Source organism: Thermobia domestica, chromosome 14, assembly GCF_964235325.1.
Source record: "Thermobia domestica chromosome 14, izTheDome1.hap1.1, whole genome shotgun sequence".
Lineage (NCBI taxonomy): Eukaryota > Metazoa > Arthropoda > Insecta > Zygentoma > Lepismatidae > Thermobia > Thermobia domestica.
The window spans coordinates 180,551,334-180,571,709 of NC_137467.1; the positions used below are offsets into that span (position 1 = coordinate 180,551,334).

At 33.4% G+C, this 20,376-nt stretch overlaps 1 protein-coding gene across 4 annotated transcripts in view; it reads left to right on the forward strand.

Moving 5' to 3' along the window:
- Nucleotides 1-1,877: 1,877 nt before the first annotated feature.
- The window catches only part of LOC145670496 (uncharacterized), a 45,343-nt gene continuing 26,844 nt past the window's right edge, over nucleotides 1,878-20,376 (forward strand). For 2 of the 4 annotated variants that reach the window (XM_081739228.1, XM_081739225.1), the window contains exons 1-2: nucleotides 1,878-2,166; nucleotides 6,627-7,174. In XM_081739228.1, the coding sequence (XP_081595354.1) occupies nucleotides 6,702-7,174 (473 nt within the window). In that variant the 5' untranslated portion in view covers nucleotides 1,878-2,166; nucleotides 6,627-6,701. Of the gene's footprint in view, nucleotides 2,167-2,333; nucleotides 2,803-6,626; nucleotides 7,175-20,376 lie in introns of those variants that run through there. The other 2 variants (XM_081739227.1, XM_081739226.1) reach the window with 2 other exon arrangements.

Consider the following 20,376-nt stretch of genomic DNA (forward strand, 5'->3'; position numbering starts at 1 on the left):
GTGGGTGCGGCGCACCCACAAGATTTTTAGCTTGAACCCGGGTTTGAACCAGTTTTCTCTTGCGTTTAAATCAATCGTGTTACCGACTGATCTAGGGCATCCCCAATTTATCCTTATAGTACCGATATATTTTACTTTCTCACAGGACAGGCCTTTATGACAATGTTCATAAAATATTTTAACTTAAAGTAAATCAATCAAATATTGAGACTTCCCTGGAAACATATAAGCTAATATGACCCGCCATTGATGATATGCAACCACATAAATCTTGGAAAGTCTGCGCCATTGCTTTCAACGTACTTAATGTTTTTAATTGGACATCGGACACTTTGTCATTCATCTGTTTGCAAAATGGCATTTTCTTCACAAGTGGTGAGAAGACAAGATTTCTTATCACCTCTGCCTCATGTTTTGGCCAACATTGAGGGTCAACATTCATTCACATTGCTTGCTTGAACAAAGCGTCTTTGCTTGGGGATGTCATGACACCCGCCTCTGAAAAACAAGAAGTGAGGTACCAAGGAAGCAAGATAGGTTTTATCATACTGTAGAGAAAATAACAAGAGATTAGCAATAATCACAAATAACTTGTTATTTTCTCTGTGGTTTTATTGCGCTGGCCTGGAGTCAGGCGTTGGAGCTCGTAGTTTTTAGAAGGCAATTTTCAGGAAAAAAATGGTGGAAATAATGAATATTTGAATGAAAGGAACTTCGTAAAAGTCATCAATGTCAAAATTTTTAATTGTGCCAAATTACACACAAAATGCACACAGATTGGCATTACACACAAAATGCACAAACAGGCCAAAATTGCACACATTTTGTGCAATTACACACACATTGGCAACGCTGCTTGCTTTGCATTCGTTAATATTTATCAACATTACACATCTATCAACATATTCAGTTAAATTCGAAACATTACAACAATGCTTATTTAAAATCTTTTATCAAAATTAATCTTCCCATTGTTGAATTAAGTGCAATGCAATAAGATGAAATATTTCTCAATTAAATTATCACTCCAACTATTATAACAGTTTGGTTTTCTCAATCAAAAGATATTTTTCCCAACCAGAAAATTGATTGTGAAGAGGATTAATCGATGTAAGAGAAGAAAAGTCGCGTGTCGTAAATTTAAATTAGTATATATGGGCGAATACTGGGTCATTAGTGTATGTGTGTTTGTGTAAGTTTACAAATTTTCTGGTGACTGTGCGGGTACAGAATTATAAATTCTTAAGAATTCCGCATCTCTAAACTTTGTATTGTGCTTACGAACATTCCTCGTGTACAGCCAAAGACAGTAGCAGCTAGAGTTTTCTTTGTAACTGTTCGTATTCGTTTCAGTAAATATGGGAGTGCTGTTTTTAAGTAAGTACATACCAAATATATACTTAATATTTTCTTTGTACTTTAGGTTACATTAATATTAAAACCTATCATGATATCTAGGATAGAAATTAAATTTACGTAATATTTATTTTATATTTTTTATGATTTATTTAGGTTGTCCGTCCTGACCGAGGTATTTATAGGGGGTTTCCTCAGTCACACCAGGCAAATACAGAGATTGCACCTTTAACATAGTTCCTGGCCTACACCTTTCCATAACCTTTCCCCTCCTCTATCGCGACGCCTTAGATCCCTAAACAATAAACCAAGTTCAAATTCTGAGTAAGCTCAAAGGAAGGCTGTCAGGTATCTGCTTGTATGTGGTTATAAGATTGGGAGCGAGGGGGTGAAAGCGAAAAGGATTAAAATTGCGTTTACTAAATACAGTACTTGAACGATTTGGATGAAGGGAAATTTTGTCCACGAAAGGGAAATTATGAAGTTTGTGAAGGGAAAACGGCTCTCAAGGAATTGGCATCACTGGTTATGTATAACCACACCAAGTCATACGACGGATTAACACCTGGAAAATTTAGTTTTTATTTCAAAAATCCTTTTTCTACGATATTATTAAAACAATTTTACATTTGTTACCTGTAGGATGTATGTCTGAGGCACTTATTTCTCTCTATGTGACTATTTTTAGAGAAAAATAAAATAAAATATGCAAACGTCAATTTACATAAATTATAAATTAACAATGTGCCAACATAAATCTACATACGTGCTACTGTAGTTTTTTCGCACCACACTTTCGGTGATTTTCAGGTAAAATTCAATACTTTTACGCTAAAACGCATATTTTTAAGGAACACACTTCTGCACGTGACAAATACAAATTAATACGTCTGTATTTTAGGTTTACAGGTGCAGGGTTATGGTACTAGTGTGAAAGGATTGTATTTGTGCCGTATCGCCGGACCACTTTGATAAAAGAAAAAAGTGCATTCGGTTATATTTTGTTGGATTACATTAAGTTTCGCTAGATTACGTTACATTAGGCGTGCAGTATTACTTTAATACAGATCCATAGTATAAGTATAAAAACGGGTTAGAAGCCCGGCAGGGTTTGGTTGGGTTCTGTTCTCGAGATGAAATGGGCACACTAAACACTTGCGATTTTTTTTCTGTACATTTTACAATTTTTGGATCCGTATAGTAAAACAAGTGTACCTCCGCGAAATACTTCATCCGCCTCCATATACAGTGCCGCTAACAGCATCAAAATAATCAACAAATACAGTCACTCTTAACTTTTACTATTTCCCTTACCTCCCTTGTACTCATTCTTTCTCATAAACTTAAATAAATTCTCCAGTTGACCAGGTAAATATCCTAAAATTGGTCCGGCGATACGGCACTTAATCCGAAAGCATTAGAAGTGCTTTACTACCCATAAAATAAGTAAGTTGGTATGAAAAATGACACTATTAGATGTTATCGTGCAATTTTACTATGCTCATCCACGATGTAAGTAGTAGTAGTAGGAACGGGTTCGGAGCCCCGCAGGGGTGGTTCAGTTCTGTTCTCAACATAAAATGGGCAAATTAGAGACTTGCCCAAATTTTTCTGTACGTTTTACAATCTGGATCCGTATAGTAAAACTGCACCGATGATGTATTCTCCACAGTGTACAGAAGTTCTATTTTATGTTTACAAGTGGAGCATTCCTTTTCGAAACTATGACAAGTGCTGTTGAAGCTCGTATCATTGACAAAACCCGTTTTTTTTTTTTTTTCACTATCCTCTCTTAAGCGTATACTCACTTGTTCATTTCAGACACACCTGCGCTGCCACGCCAGCTTTCCGGGTGCGCGCTGCTCTGACTCGGTTACGTAGCATTCGTGTTTTGAAAGGCCATATAGCATAGGTTAGTTTCTAATTTTTGTATTGTAGTTTTTAGTACATTGATTCGGAAACCGTATTTAAATGCATATCTTAAAATGTAATTTTTCAACAATTACTTCTGGTGGCCTCCTTGAATTTGATCTTTTGCGAGTGAGATATTTTCACAGCAAATCTTTTAGGGGACAATAAGCAGGAAATTAGTACATGAAGTAGATTTTCTCAACAGTTATTTCGACTGTTGCACCGAAAGTAATCCTGCAACTTTATATATATTTATAAATCAGATTAGTGCTTCACGAAATGTTTTCGTTCTTCTACCGATCCACATTGTCCCCAAGAATAATTTTCGCTAGGCCACATGGCAATATGTTAAGTAGTATATTCCATATGTGAAATTCACGGGATGCACCAGAAATAGATGTTAAACAATTTATTATTTCACGATTTTCGTGAGAATACCAGCTTGAATTTAAAAAATGTTGCATTGCAAAACACAAACGAACTTGAGGTAAGTGGCCACAAAATAGCACGAATGCTGTGTAACTAAGTCTGCACTGCGAAACTGGTGGAGGCACGCGACAACTCGGTTGTTCGTACGTAGGAGCAGGATTATTGGCTACTCTGCTATTTTTGCGTGTGCTGCGATAATAGTGAAAACATGAGAAAGGCATTTCCAAGAATACTGGCTTTTTTTGTTAGGTGATGCTCAATTGCTGGAGGCCAGTCTTTTCGTAGAATGGAAAAGAGTTACAATTTCGTTTATTTCTGGTAATTTTAGGTTAGGTTAAATTCTAAACATTTAGCTCCCTTAATCTAAACAGAGACATTTGCTACATTAAAACAAATAGATATCGAATCCTAGCAGTTAAAAAAAAAATCACTGAAAAGTTTGACTTTTCCTCTTTATTTTGTTGTATAATATTTGACACTGTAAGAATATGGCAATATTGGACAGTACATTACTTTTATGTACCATTTAAAATTCCCAAACTAGAACTTTTAACTAGATGCGTTCAAAAAGGAAGCACGAGCACTATATTTATTTGTAGTGTTTATTTATAGTTGTTTGTCACGTGAACATGTCCGCATTCTCACTCCATTACATTCGAAAGATTTGTGATGTGAACTTTTTATAGATGAATTACTTTGAAGTGATTTTTTTTTAACGGATATCGACTTTTGTGGTGGAATTTTGTGTAAAATGTGTTTTTCTGAGATCAGCGTAGTGACTGCGTAACTATCAAAGTTTGCCGCTTGGGTCTCCTCCTTTGCACAATCAGTCTCTCACAAGTAATTTTTCTAAATTCAAAAGGATTAGCTTGCCGCTTGTATGTAGAAATTGACTAAAGCCATTGACACGTGTGAAATATCTCTGCATCAAAAACTTTACCGGCAATTATGCTTAATTCCTCTTCCAAATTTAGGAATAGTATATCATTCCCATTTTTGCCGTAAGACAACATACAACATGCACATGGTTATTTGGTAAGAACAGTAACAAAACAGTTAGGAGCATTGTCTCGTTATGTAGAAACAAAATTACCTTCTATAAAATTTTGGGCTTAATGCAAGATTGATAACTCCGTAAAAGTATGAAGAGAAACAAAAGAAATTTCTATCTGAAACATACCTTTATACATGATCACAGATTCCGTATGTTTGGTCCTTCCATATATATATATTTATTTATTTTTTATTTAATTTTCCGCCTTAAGAACTCTGGGTTCATGAATTCGTCATATATATGTGGTTAACACTCATACTATTAGTATGTCTTTCGAGTAATTAACTATAGCAGTTATAAGAAGATTTCTCCGTGAGGATGAAACAAGTATTGGGAAAGCATTGGTAACCCTAGTTTTGTTCTATCGGTAAATCTCTTCGGGCCTGTTCAGTAGCCACTTGCGGAGGCTTTCACTGTCGTACGGGAATTTCCTTTGGCGGTATAGGAGGGGATTGTCTGAGAGTTATAAAAAATAGTACGAAAAATTATATCTAACAAACCAATATTTATGAAAGAGGAGGCAAGTAGTATAGTATTGTTTATTTGTAAGGTAGAAAAATGACTCTTCGCTGCATCCAAATAAGTAAGTTAAGCATTTAAATCGTAAACTCCTATTAATATGAACACGCGTTTATCTTAGTAAAATAATTTATTTTTTAATTTGGTTGAGAATGGTAAAATAGTTTCCTCGTACCTTTATTTTACTTTATTTCAAAATAGATTAAATTTGTCGTTAGCATATAAGCCAATAGGACCGTTTGGTGTAAACATTTGGTGATATTGATTTTAATGTTTTGAGTATCGAAAAACATCATTACGGCACAAAAGTACGATACATGCGAATTTCTTTTTTTGAGATGCTTCAGTTCTGTAAAATATACCGTATAACTACGCTCGTAATACATTTTCTCTTGCCTTAATTTAAGATAGGTATGCACTAGGCTATAAGAACATTGAGGATATGTCCCATTACTCCGGATATTAGAGCTGCTTTGTGTTTAGGTTGTGTGCCTGCCGCGCAAAAGACAGCTTTAGTTCTGGTAGCAGCTCAAGTTTTTAGGATCCAACATTAACCAGTAGCTCGATGTTCCATATAACATTGTACTAAAATGGACGCTAAATACAAGTACAACAAATAAACCAAGAAATACAATAAATTACTATATAACAAATGAAATGAAACAGAATCATGTGAAAAATACTGAAAATTTGAAAATACCTATAAAAAAAAAGGCAAAAGAAAGAAATTAAAACATTAAGTATGACAACAAAATAAATTTATCTAGAAATTGTTAGCACTACATGTATTTGAGTAAAGGCGAATGGCTGGAGAGAACAAAGAAATTGATCTTTAAAATATTACACTAGTCTTAAAATTGTTATATATTTTAAAGTAGAATATTTGTATCACATTGATTTTCATATTTTGTTTAAGAAGTATAATCTAGTAATGTAGTAGAGAAAAGTTTAGTTCCGGGGTCTTCTACCCTCGTGCAAAAATAAAAAGAAAAAAAATAGTAAGAATTGTATTGCGATAACTTGTACTTATGTATAACAAAAAGATAATAATATATATTAAAGATAATATAGCACTATAATATACCTTATGCAAAGCAGAAGATAAAGAGATTAAGTTTTGCTTTAAGAACAGATAAAATAAATTTAAAAAATTGGATATTTTCAGCATTTCGACATTTTAGTATGAGTGGTAGCGAAATTTCGGATATTTTAAAATATTGGTTTTAATACCTTTTGCATCCCTAGTCTGATGCCAAATAATTTCCACCATTAGTTTAATCTCAAGTGCCATTTTCCGCTGTCTTCCCTGCTTGTTCACCAGTTCTGTTAAAACGAATATTTTTCTTATTGCTTTCAGATTTGTTTGTTTTTCTTAAACATTGATTGCTGAAGGTTTTATACCTCCCTGCTGAACAATTTTTATGTTAGCGAAATGGATTCTCATCATTTCAGCTTTGCTTGTGATAAAATTGAAATGGAAAGAGAGAACATTCCTATTAGAGTTGAAATAAAAACAGAAAACGAGTCATTTGAAGAATGCAATTATAAACAATGTACTAGTAACAGTTACGATTTTAAAGATCTTACAGTAAGCTTGGAATGTAAGGAACGAGAAAGTGCTAAGGAAGCAGAGAGTATCTCTTTAGGGAGAAATGAGGAAGAAATAACATCAGATTGGAAACTTACTTCGAAAGCAGTATGTTTGGTCAAGCGTTTATCACCTGCTGTTGTACTTGTAAATGCCAAACGTTTTCACAGTAACATCAAGCCAAATTTCTCGGATTTTGCACACAACATGGAAGATTCAAGTAACCATATGTCTGTCGGCATTCGAGAGAGAAACAATCATGAAGAGGACGTGCAAGAAAATAATTGTGAAACATGGAATAGTGCTCAGGGCCTCAGGTACGTTAAAACTTTTTTTTTCATCAGTTAAGTTTTGTTTAAATACTTCTTTTCAACAAGTCATATACTTCGTTAAATATTCCTTTTTTGTTTACCTTAAACTTCGTTAATGCAATCGCAAAAATTTGAATACATAAAAGAACGCAACCTATTTCTTAGGTTTGTAAGAGGTGAGGCAGGTCAACAGTGAAATAAAATCCAAACGTAACAGTAATATACTGTACACCCCTTTCTTATATCAAGCGTAGATGGTGAGGGTTGAGTATTGACAGTGTTCTTAGCAAAGTCAAGAGCAATCAGTAATACTTTAGACAAGATACAAACTGCTGTCAAGTCTCAGGACTACTTAATAGGAGTCTTTTAAAACACTAAGTGCAATAGAAAGTGTTTTTATTTTTTTTATGGGAAAGGGGTGGGGGCAGAAATTTCGGTAATATGTTTTCTATTAGGAATCAACACATTTCTCCTCTGAAAATGTTGTCATAACAAAAGCTCATATTTTTGTATTATAACAGAACACCCTAGTAAATAATGCCGAACAGGGATCACACAAAGAAATTATCGAGTTCGTTTTTTATTGTTAACGTTACGGAAATTTTTCACGTATTGTGATTGTTCTAATATTCAAGCATGTCATCACAAACTAGGCCAACCACAAATTTTGCAAATATTTTAAAATATGGCTTAATTGACTTCACTGGTAAAGCTTCGTTGTTTCAGAAGTTTATATCTTATGATGGCGGGCCTAATCATATGACGGTGTATCCGGGCAAAGGTTATAGATGAAAGGGCTTTTCTTGCTACTTGTGTGTCATTTGCCGGCAAAATATTATTTTCCTTAAAGAAAGCTTTCGTCGGTTTTTTCAACACTGACCTTGTTACGGGTCCAGAGTGGGTTATTAATAGAATGGTCAACTCCTGCTTTTTAATTCTGCTGCTTCGATTTTTCCAAACGAATACTTTGCTTCGATACTTCATTCTACTTAGATCAAGAAACTAATACTTTTTCTGTAACGAAATATCAAGTTATAACTTTAGGATATTATATTCCATATTATATGATGATTCGTTACAACATCGTTTAATAAGAGGCATTGTGGGCTGTGCTCTATAATTGTTTAATGGAATAGCAGGAAAACATGATATTAGGATGTGTGCTGTAGTCCGTTCATTAAATAATTATTAAATTGTTTGAATGATCTGTAGTAAGAAATTCAGTAACTCAGTTTTAAGATATGTAAATTAGGAATTAAGTTGTATTTTAAAGAACGTTTGTTGGATATCTGTTCCTTGAGAGTTAGTTGTACCGTTATTTACTAGAAGTAGATTAATGTGTAATTAGATAACGGAAGGTTTTTTTGTGTTCTCTTGTACACGGGAAGAATGTTAGTTTTGCGTAGTTCAAAATGATGAAAAATATATAGGGATTATCTGCAAACTTCTTTCGTGGCAAAGCTTATACTAACAAGTTTACCAGAGATTAATGCGTAGCGTACGAGTTAGAACCGAGGATTTTGGCAGAAGGTGAGATGAAAAAATGGAACCAGGAAGAATGGAAATATATAAAACTTTCAACTACAGTGTTTGAAATATGTAGCAAATGCTTTCTAATCTTACCATTACTAGAACTTCTCTTCAGGCAGTTTTGTCTCTCCTGCGTGTAGGCTTCCTATACTCAATATGCGACCCTGCTTATATCGTTATGACCTCATCTACTTTTACGGTGGAGGAAAGCGGACGTTTGAGTTATTAAGTGTTGGGACTCACACTCCGATTAATAACAAATTGTAATCGTTTCATATGTTTTCTTCCTTTCACCACATAAAATTGAATTCAGTCATATATTAACGAAATAAAAGACACATGAGGAATGTTATCGTGCATATGCTCTTTCTCTACAAGTGGTGTTGGACATCGATCCGAGTAGGTAATGTTGGACCACAGTGGTTGCGAACAGTGATAGGTCATATTAGTTCATAGAAGGTTGAAGTAAATAGTAGCCTTAGTGGATTGTAATGGGTATTGGTGAATGTAACACGGGAGAAATTTGTATTGCACCTTCTTGGATACTCAAATCACCTAAAATATCCAGAGCGCTTCATATCATGTAAACTTAGATATTTTCAAAAAATTATATTGACTTAAAAACTAGAGAGTGTTACGTAGATTTTAGGTATATTTCGTACAAATTCAGAATACTAATTTATTTTATTAAGCTTCAGAATTCTTACAGAGTGTCCCTTAAATGTTCATTATTTCATTTGTATTACAACGAGATTTACGAATTTTTGTTTGTTCTTTAATTTTAAATATGGAGTGTATTGGACAATTTTCTGGTATCTTTATGCCTAACTGATATTAAAACTAAAGTGTTCAATAGTAACACAGTAGGGACCTTGCACATTCCAGGCATGATGAATAATAGCCTTTGTTAATTTTATTATATATATTTCAGGTGCAAACCTCGTACTTCTTTCACTGGGATTTTTTAAGCTACACTCTGAAAATGTTTGTTATTTGTATTTTATAGATGGGACTTTTGTGGATTCACTATTAAATAATTGACCGTATGAAACATCTAAATTGAACGCAGTACTTACGTTATAGCTTCCATCCGTGATGAATACTTTCCTTTAAGAGCAGATAGTAAACTTCACAACTAGAACACATTTTGTTAGTAATTATTATTATGAGTAGGGAGTACCTATGTGGTTAAGCGGTCAGCGTACCCGCTTGCGGCATAGGAGACCCAGTTTCAGTTGCCGGCGGGTGCTTATGTGGTTCGGACTCCGCGTTATTCTGTAGGTCAACGTCTTATATAGCCTCGCTCCTGAAATGTGATGAAATGTAGAATAGGACTATCAAAGATTGGGAGCAGCTAGTTGCACTGATCAGGTGCTAAATCGAAGTAGCTAAATTACTACAAGTAATTATCATGAATTCTTATTAATCACTTATCTTATTTATTCAGTTAATAAACTTGGACATAATCTAAATACGCTGACGAATAATGCCGTACTCTTATCTTGAAATCATAAGCTATCGTAATATGAATCTAACTTATCATTGCAATCAAATTCAGCATATCGACAGGTAAATGCATTTCTTTCTTTCTTACTACTAAACGTACCTAGCGTTAGAAAACTAGTCATTTGTTGTCAACTCTTACATTTCCCACTCTTCAATACTCAACAGAATGAACGTTAAACTCAAAACCAACTCAATCACTTATTATTATTATTTATTCTGCCTTTTGGCAGCCCTGGGACTAGTGTGGTGTATTCTAATTTTCCTTTTTTTAAAAATTTATTTTCCGCTTAAACCTGGAAATGTTTTTTCCACGTTTCTCAATCTTCAGCTTCCTCCTTTAACTCCCAATATTTTATTATATTTTTCAAGTCATCGATCAGTTTTCTTTTTTTCTTCCCTTCCACCATTCTTTGTATGGCGGTATGAAGAAAATAATTTGTTCGCAAGTTGTGCCCGCTCCAATCGTCTTTCCTTGGAAGAATGCTGGCTAATTGTGCTCAATATAGGTGTTATATACTTTCTATTTGTTATTATTTTATTCAGGACAGGAATGTTTTAAAATTCACCATTATATATTTTGTACAGCTTTGCATACGAGACTTGTACATTATGCAGAATTGCAATACATTGTTGTGTGCTCTGGGTCTGTAATGTGTTTTGTGTGAATCTCAATTCTAATAATTTATTTATTACTGAAGAATTGTGGGTTTTCAAATTTTTAGTTTCTTCAATATTAATTTTTACAATTAAATTTTTGTAAATAATAGTGTACTCTTTACATTGCATTTGTATTTTTCTCTATTAAAGTACACTCTTCTCTATTTCATTTTCTACATATATTTTATCTTTTTCAGCTTGTCTATATTATTATTATTATTATTATTATTATTATTATAATTATTATTATTATTATTATTATTAAAATAGTAGTAGCATTACTCAGGTTTATATTTGTGATGATGCTATTCTTAACTCGTTACCATGTACTTATTGATCACGTTTGTTATAAGATCAATTTCTTTACATGCTGACAAAAATACAAAAAAGAAAAAAACAACTTTTCTTGTGGTGAAAACTGTAGACCCGGAGGTAGCACGAAACTTGCCATATGTGTAAAAGTTGTTACTTAATCAGCACTAAGCGGACAAACAAAAATAAAAAGAAAGAAAGCTTTGTCTTATTGGTTAGATAAGAAGCATAAGGCAAACAGCTTGTGATATTTTATTCCGAATTCTCAGAAAATGGTAATATAAGACTGGGTTTATGGCATTGAAGGCGGAAATTGTTGTTAATCTCATTTTCCGACATCAGTCAGAAGTAATTGCAATACTTGTCACTGGGAAATAAATTGAACCACTTAATCTATAGTACTGTACTACCTATTGGTTTCCGTTGGATAAGATTCGTACGAAAAGATTGTACGAATAGAATGCTGCAGGCTGTAAAATAGTTTTCTGTGTCTTGTTTTTGGATACCACAAACATTCTTTGTTAAGGAGGGCATTATGTGATATTTACGTGATAACAGTGGCTGCAAATTATGTTCTTCGTAACTGTATAAAATAATTAGTATGTATATCTGGTAAAGATTTCTGTGTATGAATTTTACTTTGAATTCCTTGCAACGACTCTGCTAACCAATTAGTAAACTTAATTTATTATGTTAAGTCGGTATACGTATCATTATCTAATAATTTCCATGCATGAGTAATGAGCATTTTCTTTGCTGTGATTGGTCATGAATGAATTTACTATTTACGTGTGTTAAGAATAACATAAGTAGACCATTTCTGGCATACACCTAAAGTATATCTTAAAGATACACACTTAACAATTGTAGTGTTCTTTATTTTTTGCTAACTGTACATCGAATTTCAAACGAGATATTTTCATACATTTTGAATGGAATAAAATCATCATATATTCTTGTATGCTAAAACCGATTTCAGGAGTAAATAACATTCAAATAGGCTCATGCAACACCTTTCCGTTATTTTAACTATAATCCTAATTAATACTGTTCGGTGTACTTTAAAAGAAATGTTTTAAGTAGGCTTTGCACGTGTGAATTTTCCTAGGTTATCTTTCACCCTTGTCTAATTTCAGATTGTTTTCTATTTTTCTTTGTCATTAATAGTATTTTATTACTACAGACAAGGCAATATTTCATCTTGGTCTACACATCGTGTGTTGTAAATTTTGGTCATCTTTAGGGTAGAGAGTCATCTTGTTTAGACATGCATTCGATTGTTTCACATTACTCGTTACAGTAATGATAAGCAATAATTTTTGTCTCTAGTTATATAAACCTAATCACATATCTTATGACATTTTGCAAGTTTGCTTATCAAAATTTCACCACATAACTTAATATAGCTTGTTCTCTGATTACTAAGGCAAAGGATTTTTTTAATTTTGTTTGTCCGCTTACTGCTGATACTTGAATTCGTTATACTTAGGACGTGAGAGCTTTCGTGCTAACTTTCTCTATATATCGTCTATTAAAGCGTTAGGTTACTTGTGTTTCATGATTGAATTGATAACATGCAAAAAAGATGTTTCCATAGGTACACTTTGCTGTTATCATATGGTCCGTACCACACTGTAATATACACAATTGACGGGTACAGTTGCGATGGTTTATTGGGAAATGGTGGTGGTGAGCATTTTTCGTTTTTCATACAAAGTCATCTGGGAAACAGAATGCAGTTTTACTTGCGTCTGTAATCCATACGTCCCGTTCAGTGAATTGTGATTACTATGTGTGTCACCAAAATTATTAGTCTGTGAAATTCTGAAGTTTATAACGAATAATTTAGGAGAAATTTGCTTTGTATATATAACAATGTATGTAATAGCTGTTGCTATAATCACGGCAATAAATGTAGATATTGGAGTACGCCTATCACACAGCTACAAGGGTCTTTCTTAATGTGCGAGCTGTTATACCATTACTTGCAAATTGAGTATGAAGGAGAAACTGTCTGTTTACAAGATTCGGAAGATATCTTCTCAACTGTAAACACTTCACATGCAAGACCGCGTCGAGGAAAGGAAAATTTTCCCATTCGTTGAAGCTGGATTTCATAACATTATCACAAGTCCAGATAATCGAATTATATAGTTGTTTATTGACAGTTGAATTTTGAAGAATGAATTTTAATAAATTACTTAAAGTGAAATATAAGAAAATTTATTTCACTATAGGTATAGGTTATCTTTACAATAGAAAGAGATCATATATTATTACACAAATAATGAAATAGAAATGTCTATGATAATTGAGCGATATCGCGTCAGTAATACGCATGCACTCATAATATCTTTATTAACGAAAACCTATATAGGCTGTTAGTAGGTCAAAAAACAATAACAAAAATCATAAAACATTCTCCGGAAGTGAATGAACGAGGGTGGGTTGGTTATTTCTAAGATGGTAAGTTTATTTATGACTGTCCGGTTTCGGTTAATCACAGGTTGAATTAGTTTCCTATCCTTCTGTTCGCAAGAATTCGTAACAGAAGCATGAGCACTTATTTCACAAAAACCAAGGAACTTCCAGAAATAGTTCAAAAAATTAACCGAGATTCGCTACAAGAAGTGGTTATGACGACGGCGGTTTAGAGTCGGGAGGCACTGAGTCTTCGTAAATAACTTGGAGTTCGAAAGTCAGTCTCATATTTTTTGTTTTCTGAATATGAAGATATGATAAAATTATTAAAAGTTATGTTACAAATTTAAGCTTCAAATTCAATGCTTTCGTGTTAAAATTGGTGTTCGTTACTATATATTTTTTTAAGTTCCAATACAAATGCTTATAAGACTTCTCGCTTTAACATCTGTAGAATAATCAGCGAAATTATGATGGATGTGGTCTCCGACCTATATAGGCACACACAAGCCTTTATACCAATTTCATACCAGATAAAATGCATCTATTGCAAACATATTTGTTAACCAATTAATCATATAAAATTGACAAATCAAAAAATTATATTTGATACAAAGTACTTTCACTGGAAAAATAACCATTTTCTTTACTATCACAAATATCACAGATGCCCATCACTTACTAAAAAACGGACAGTAGTGCTAGCAGCTTTATGACTAATTTGCTTATTTTTTTCGCCTTTTCCTTAACAATTGCTCGACATGTTTTTTTTTTTTTAATTTGGTAATTTTCTAATGAAAAAGAGTACAAGATTTCCACAAGTAAGAAATAATACTGTGACGTAACTTGAGAATCAAAAGTCGGAGACAAGGGTAATAGTATAAACTGATAATACGTCATTCAATCAGTTATTATCAACTGTTGTCTTTTCGGAAAGAACAGCTTTCAGAGAAAAAAGATCCAATTACTTTTACATTGAGATTCTCAAATTTCACTTACTCTCTTGAAGAGAGGTGACGGAAATTGAAGGACTTAAGAAAATTAATTTGGACATAAATATTATTAAACCGTTTTAATAAGGATTTTTATGGATTCGAAATATTATTTGTCTGGGGTAGTGATACTTTTGTAAATAAACGGTAAAATAAGAATAACTTTCCATAAGCTGTAAATATTCTATGATAAAAGAGCCAGGCAGCCCTGTATTCAAATAGTTTGTTTCGGGGCAGAATGAGAACTAATAAGAAAACAGGCCCCACACAAAAAATATCCGTTTGCTATTGGAAATGCAATTATGATTTCTAATGAAATAGAAGTTAAATATACACATAAACAATTATCATGACATACTTATAAAGGCCAACTTTAGAAAAAGTGGCGATAAAAAAGGGTTTCGAGTCTTCCATTCAGTGTTATAATGCAGAGTTGGCCAGTCATAAGTTATTGTATTTTTATACAGGAATTTTACTGTAATTACTATATCCGTTATAAGGTTCGAAATTTAGATATGGAGAAGGATGGAAAAATCAGTTGGCAAGATAAAATAAATAAGTTCTGAGAAGCCTAAGTGAAGAAAGAATACTGAAGTTGATGACAAAAAGGAAAATAAATTGGCTAGAACATTATCCAAGGATAAATTACTTACAAGAGATACTTTGGAAGGTTTAGTTTCTTGAGTAAGAAAGAGGAGAATGAGAAGATTATATAAAGACCGCTCTTGGATTATATAAAGATAGAAAATCTTGATTCCGTAAAAAAGTAAGGCTCAGAACAGAAATAAATCTGCAAAGATTAGTTTACTATAAAGGCCTGACAATGTAAAAGAACAGTAATGATATGAGTAAGGTTAAAAGTTGTGTCCATAATAAAATCCGTAGGATTGCTTGTCTTCATTACGATTCATACTACCACCCTTTCTGTGGGTAAGAGAATTACTGTTATTGTTGCGTCACATTTATATCTTAACAAAATATACATAAAAATATAGTAGATAATTTCTCCAAATTATAAAATATCGTTAAACGGGTGGAATGGAGGTATTAAAAATGGCGAACGAAATATTTTTATTATTATTTGAAGGAGTAGTAGTAGAAGATGATGATGAAGCAGTAAAACATTGTGAGCAAGAACTAGGAAGCAAGAACGTTTGTATTTGGTCAATGGCATTTCTGGACACATACTAAAGATATGTGTGATATATTCAGCAATTGCTTGCGAAACTCCTTACGTTCGCAGGGAAAACGAATCAAGGTCGATTCGGCTGACGTCATTGTGCATATATGAAATATCAATAGCACTATAGTGTGTGCACTAAAGAGCGTCGTGTCAACCCTACGACCGAGAACAATTGAATATTTTTCATTTTATTGTACATGAGAAATATCAATACTGCAAACAAGGATAAATTCTTTAATTAACTCATCGGGAATCGAACCCGGGACCCGCATCTTTGGAACCAACGATTAAATCACAACTTAGAGACAACAGTACAGTAGGAAGAGAAGAGACTCGATAGGAAGTGTATTTAGAATACAACATATTTTTACGATTCAAATTTTGTAATAAAGTATTTTGTACATGATAAAATACTGAAGTGTTAGTAAAAGCAATAATCCGGAGAATTCAAATCTGAATTTATAAAGAAAACGTATACAAACATGCAAGGATTTAAAGGAGAAATCGAGCCGTTATTTGGTTCTCTTTGTTTTGAAAACAAAGACTAAACTGACACTTTTCAGCATATTATTTCATATTTAGAATAGTTTCTTAAGATGTATAGTGATTCATATTTTTAAGTAGTTTTAATTCTAGTGTTTGACTTTAGAACGAAATTACGACTCTGAATGTTTTTTCTTTAATATTTCTAGGAGAACACAGAAATGGTCGATGAGACAGAGAAGAGTTTCTCGGTTCGGTTTCGTTCCGGTTAACTGTTTGAAACAAGTTAATCTTAGAAGACAAAATCTCGGTTTACAATTGCTCTAACGTCCAGATCTAATAGCCACTTGATCATGCCCTGGATACACTTCAATATATATAAACTGTAAAATGTAGTGAATATTGCCTTGGTAGATTAAGGATGCCCAACGTTGTTTTAAACGCATCAGACCACTTGAGTAGTTATGGATCATGTTGCGCCAGAATCAAGACAATAAGAGAGTCTCCTAAGAAAGTGCATTTTTAAATACTTGTCATCGTTTTTGTCAAAATTAGAAACCAAAAATTGAAGTTTATCTGTTGTAAGGATACTGTAAATGTTAAAAGTTGTTAACATTATTGAAAATTCTAATCCTTTTTCATGTATAGGGTAAAGTGGCAAGTTTGGTTATATCATTGTACTTTAATGTTTGTTTCTCCCATGAAGGACATCGTTAACGCAATTGTTATTTATTTCGTAAGTTTTAGCTTTCTTCAGTGTCTAAATGCCAGTGGCTTCAATTCTGTTCGCTTACATTAATATTCTTCCCTTTTTTAAATTTCATAACAAAAAGTCTATACAAAGTAATTTAAGGAAGAGAAAATATGTATAAAACGTACGTTTGAGGGCGCGTTCTACATATCATGACTTCGCAGACTAACGGTTAGATATGCCTGCCATATTTTTATTCTTTAAATATCGAGGAGAGTAAATAAAACACCATACATGGCAACCTACAATGTGTATTAGTTCTTTATATATAAATATATTTGAAAACATATCTGAAAATATATTTGTAGTTTTACATAACATATAACCTCAATGCTCAATCAGGGCGTTAAAATTCCTATTCCCGTTGGGCCAGCCTTTGGAATTTTAACTGTCGTCTAAGTTTCCGTGTTCGTATCGCTATCTTAAAGGAAATCTATGAAAAAATCAAGTAAAACAAAACGAGTAAGAGAGCAATGAAGTTACTAAAATTATTTGGTACACGAGTTTAGAAAATTTAGTCTGAAATACCAGATTCCAGTAGGAATGAGCGCCAGTTAATTGTTCGAATCACTGTAGACCGTTCTCCCTTCTTGTTTTTCCCTTTTTGTGTGTCTTCTGCGTGGTAATTTTAGATTTCAGTTTCCTGGGTTATTGTCTGCATGTATTTCTTTAGTGTTTCATCATAACAGGAATCAAAGTGTTTCGACATTACTACAACACTGAGATGGTGAAAACGTGCAATTTGAGACATACACTTTACATCGAATTTTTTGATAATAGTTAACAGTAATTTTCCATCTTCATACGTCCAGGAGATGCCACGTTCTTCCCCTCTTTTCCGTTCCAGAAACTAATCCTTGCTCAGTATCTGTTATAAGGCAATCTATCCTCGAACACTAGCCTGGACAATTACTTTTCCTTTCTGCTACCAAGTTCGGTATTCTTCTTCATTTAACTTCTTTATTTCTTATTTTCTCTTTCCAGCTGACTTTTCCTTCCTTCTTTATATTTGCATCTTGAACCTTAATGCAATACTCATAATTACAGTAAAAACATGTGTAAAAGAACAACAATGTAAATATGACTGTCCAGCTCTATATTATAGCACAGGAGGTCGACTCAGAGTCTGTTCTTATAGCAACTTTTTACAGACTACTTTTTACAGCATTCATTAAGTATGTCATGATAACTGTTTATGTTAATATGTACCTTTTATTTAATTGGTAATGATATTTGCATCTGCAAATACAAGAGGACATGTGTGATGTGAAACGTGCTTTGTCTATAAGTTCTCACCTGGCTCCAAACCAAGCTGTTTTAAAGCGGGACTGCCTGGCTTGTATATCATACAATATTTAGAACTTACGACAAAGTGATTTTCATTTTTCCTTTTTTTAATATACAGGGAGTTAATGAACTATACCGACAAACTGTAAGAGGCGTTTCCTTACATCAAAATAAAAAAGTTCATATGGATCTGTGGGGCAAAGTGCTTGGTTTCAGAGCTAGGGTTGTCCAAAATCGCCCAAAGCCAAATTTCAACAGGCCGTACTTCGAATTTCAGAAACTGTGGATGGAGATCCTTATTAGCATAAAGGAAGTCACGCGTATGAAATCCAAAAATGCACATTTCATGAATTTTTACTGGGTGTACAGAGTATTCCATGCAGAGTGAAATTCCCGGACATGCCATCAACCGAATTTTGATATGCTCTGACTTTATGATTGTTCGAAAGTAGGCAAACGATAAGGTTTGATGGCAGTAAACACAGAATCTTTTGACGCGGTGTCGGAAGTGTTAAGGATCGTCAGCAGCATAATTTCTCGTACTCGGGAAAACGTATTCTGCAATGTTTTCTTTCAGGCTTATAAGTAAAGAAAACGTGAAATATACCTTGACGAAATGCATCGCATGATACATTATTCAGTAGACGAAAAACATTGAGCTGCCGGTTCCTAACATTTCCCACTTCCCTCCGAAGCATTGGTTGTCCATTGTTCAAGGCTTACCTCCTGCCTACTTTGGACTCTCCTTGAAATCAGAGAATATCTGAAAACTCTACTGAGAGCATATCTGAGAATTACACCCTGTAGGGAATAAACAGTATACCTATTGAAAATTGACGAACTATGCACTTTTTGATTGTGTGTGCGTGGCTTCCTTTACGCTGACAAAGGACCACTATCCACACTTTCTGGAATCCGAAATAGGGCCTGCTGAAATTTGGCTTTTTTGGTGATTTTGGACAGTCCTAGCTCTAAAACTATGCACTTTTCGCCATAGGTCTATATGAACGTTTTCTCTTATTTTGATGTGAGGAATCACCTCTTACAGTTTGTCGGTATAGTTCAGTAACACCTTGTATAACACTCCAGATAGGTAACATTTCGATTGTATAATGTTACTTACTAAAATATTTTAATAAATAGAATGTCTCTTTAGAGATCTACGGGAATTGTGATAGATCTAGGTAAAGTTTTGTGAACTGAAGTATACTATGTTTAACGGTCAATGGTATATTTTATTTCCTTCATTGTTTTTCATTTTCTGCTAGAATTACGCAGTCCAACTTACCATCACAGCTAAAAATGAAGGTCAGGTCTCTAGCAAGTATTTAACTCTTTTTGGTTTTCATTCCTACTTTCACTAAAATATGCATAATAAATTGTTCATCTTCTTATAGGCAGGAAGTCGCATACCTCGTCAAGAAGGTAAGACTTGTAAGACTAGTAAGAATATCCAAAAGAACAATTCATAGCTTGAGTTTTCTGTATTATTATTTTCGCAGATCGATCAGTAAATACAATCAGGTATAAGCGTATGAATATTTTCCCCTTTTTGGGAACTGTGCAAGATCTTGTTCCTATTTGTTTCTGGACTGAAGTGTTGACTAGTTTCAGAATGCATTTTTAAAAAGATAGACTTCCTTTCCCTGAGATAATATAATTGAAATGTGTACTCTTTCCAGAATGCGTTGGTAAATTTGGGGAAAGTTGATATTTCCTTAAACTTCATTTTAATCTGAAATACTTTCTTGGTTTTGGAGTTATAAAGGTTCGTAAATGTTGGGTGTTCACCACAGCATTCGACATATAGTATCATAATTTTTATTCACTCAAGGGTGTGTTAATAAAAGTTATATCGTGTATGAAACCCTTAATACAACGTAAATATACTTGGACTGATTGTCCACAAAGCCTCGTCCCGTAAACATTCTAATGTATTAACTAGGGAATTAAATATGTCATATAAATATAAATTAAGGAGAAAGAAGTTAATTTTTATTATATTTTTTCCAAGAAGAAGAATACTCTACATAGGTAAGGGGACAGGTGAGGAACGGAAAAGTGGCGATATTTAGAAGGAAAACGA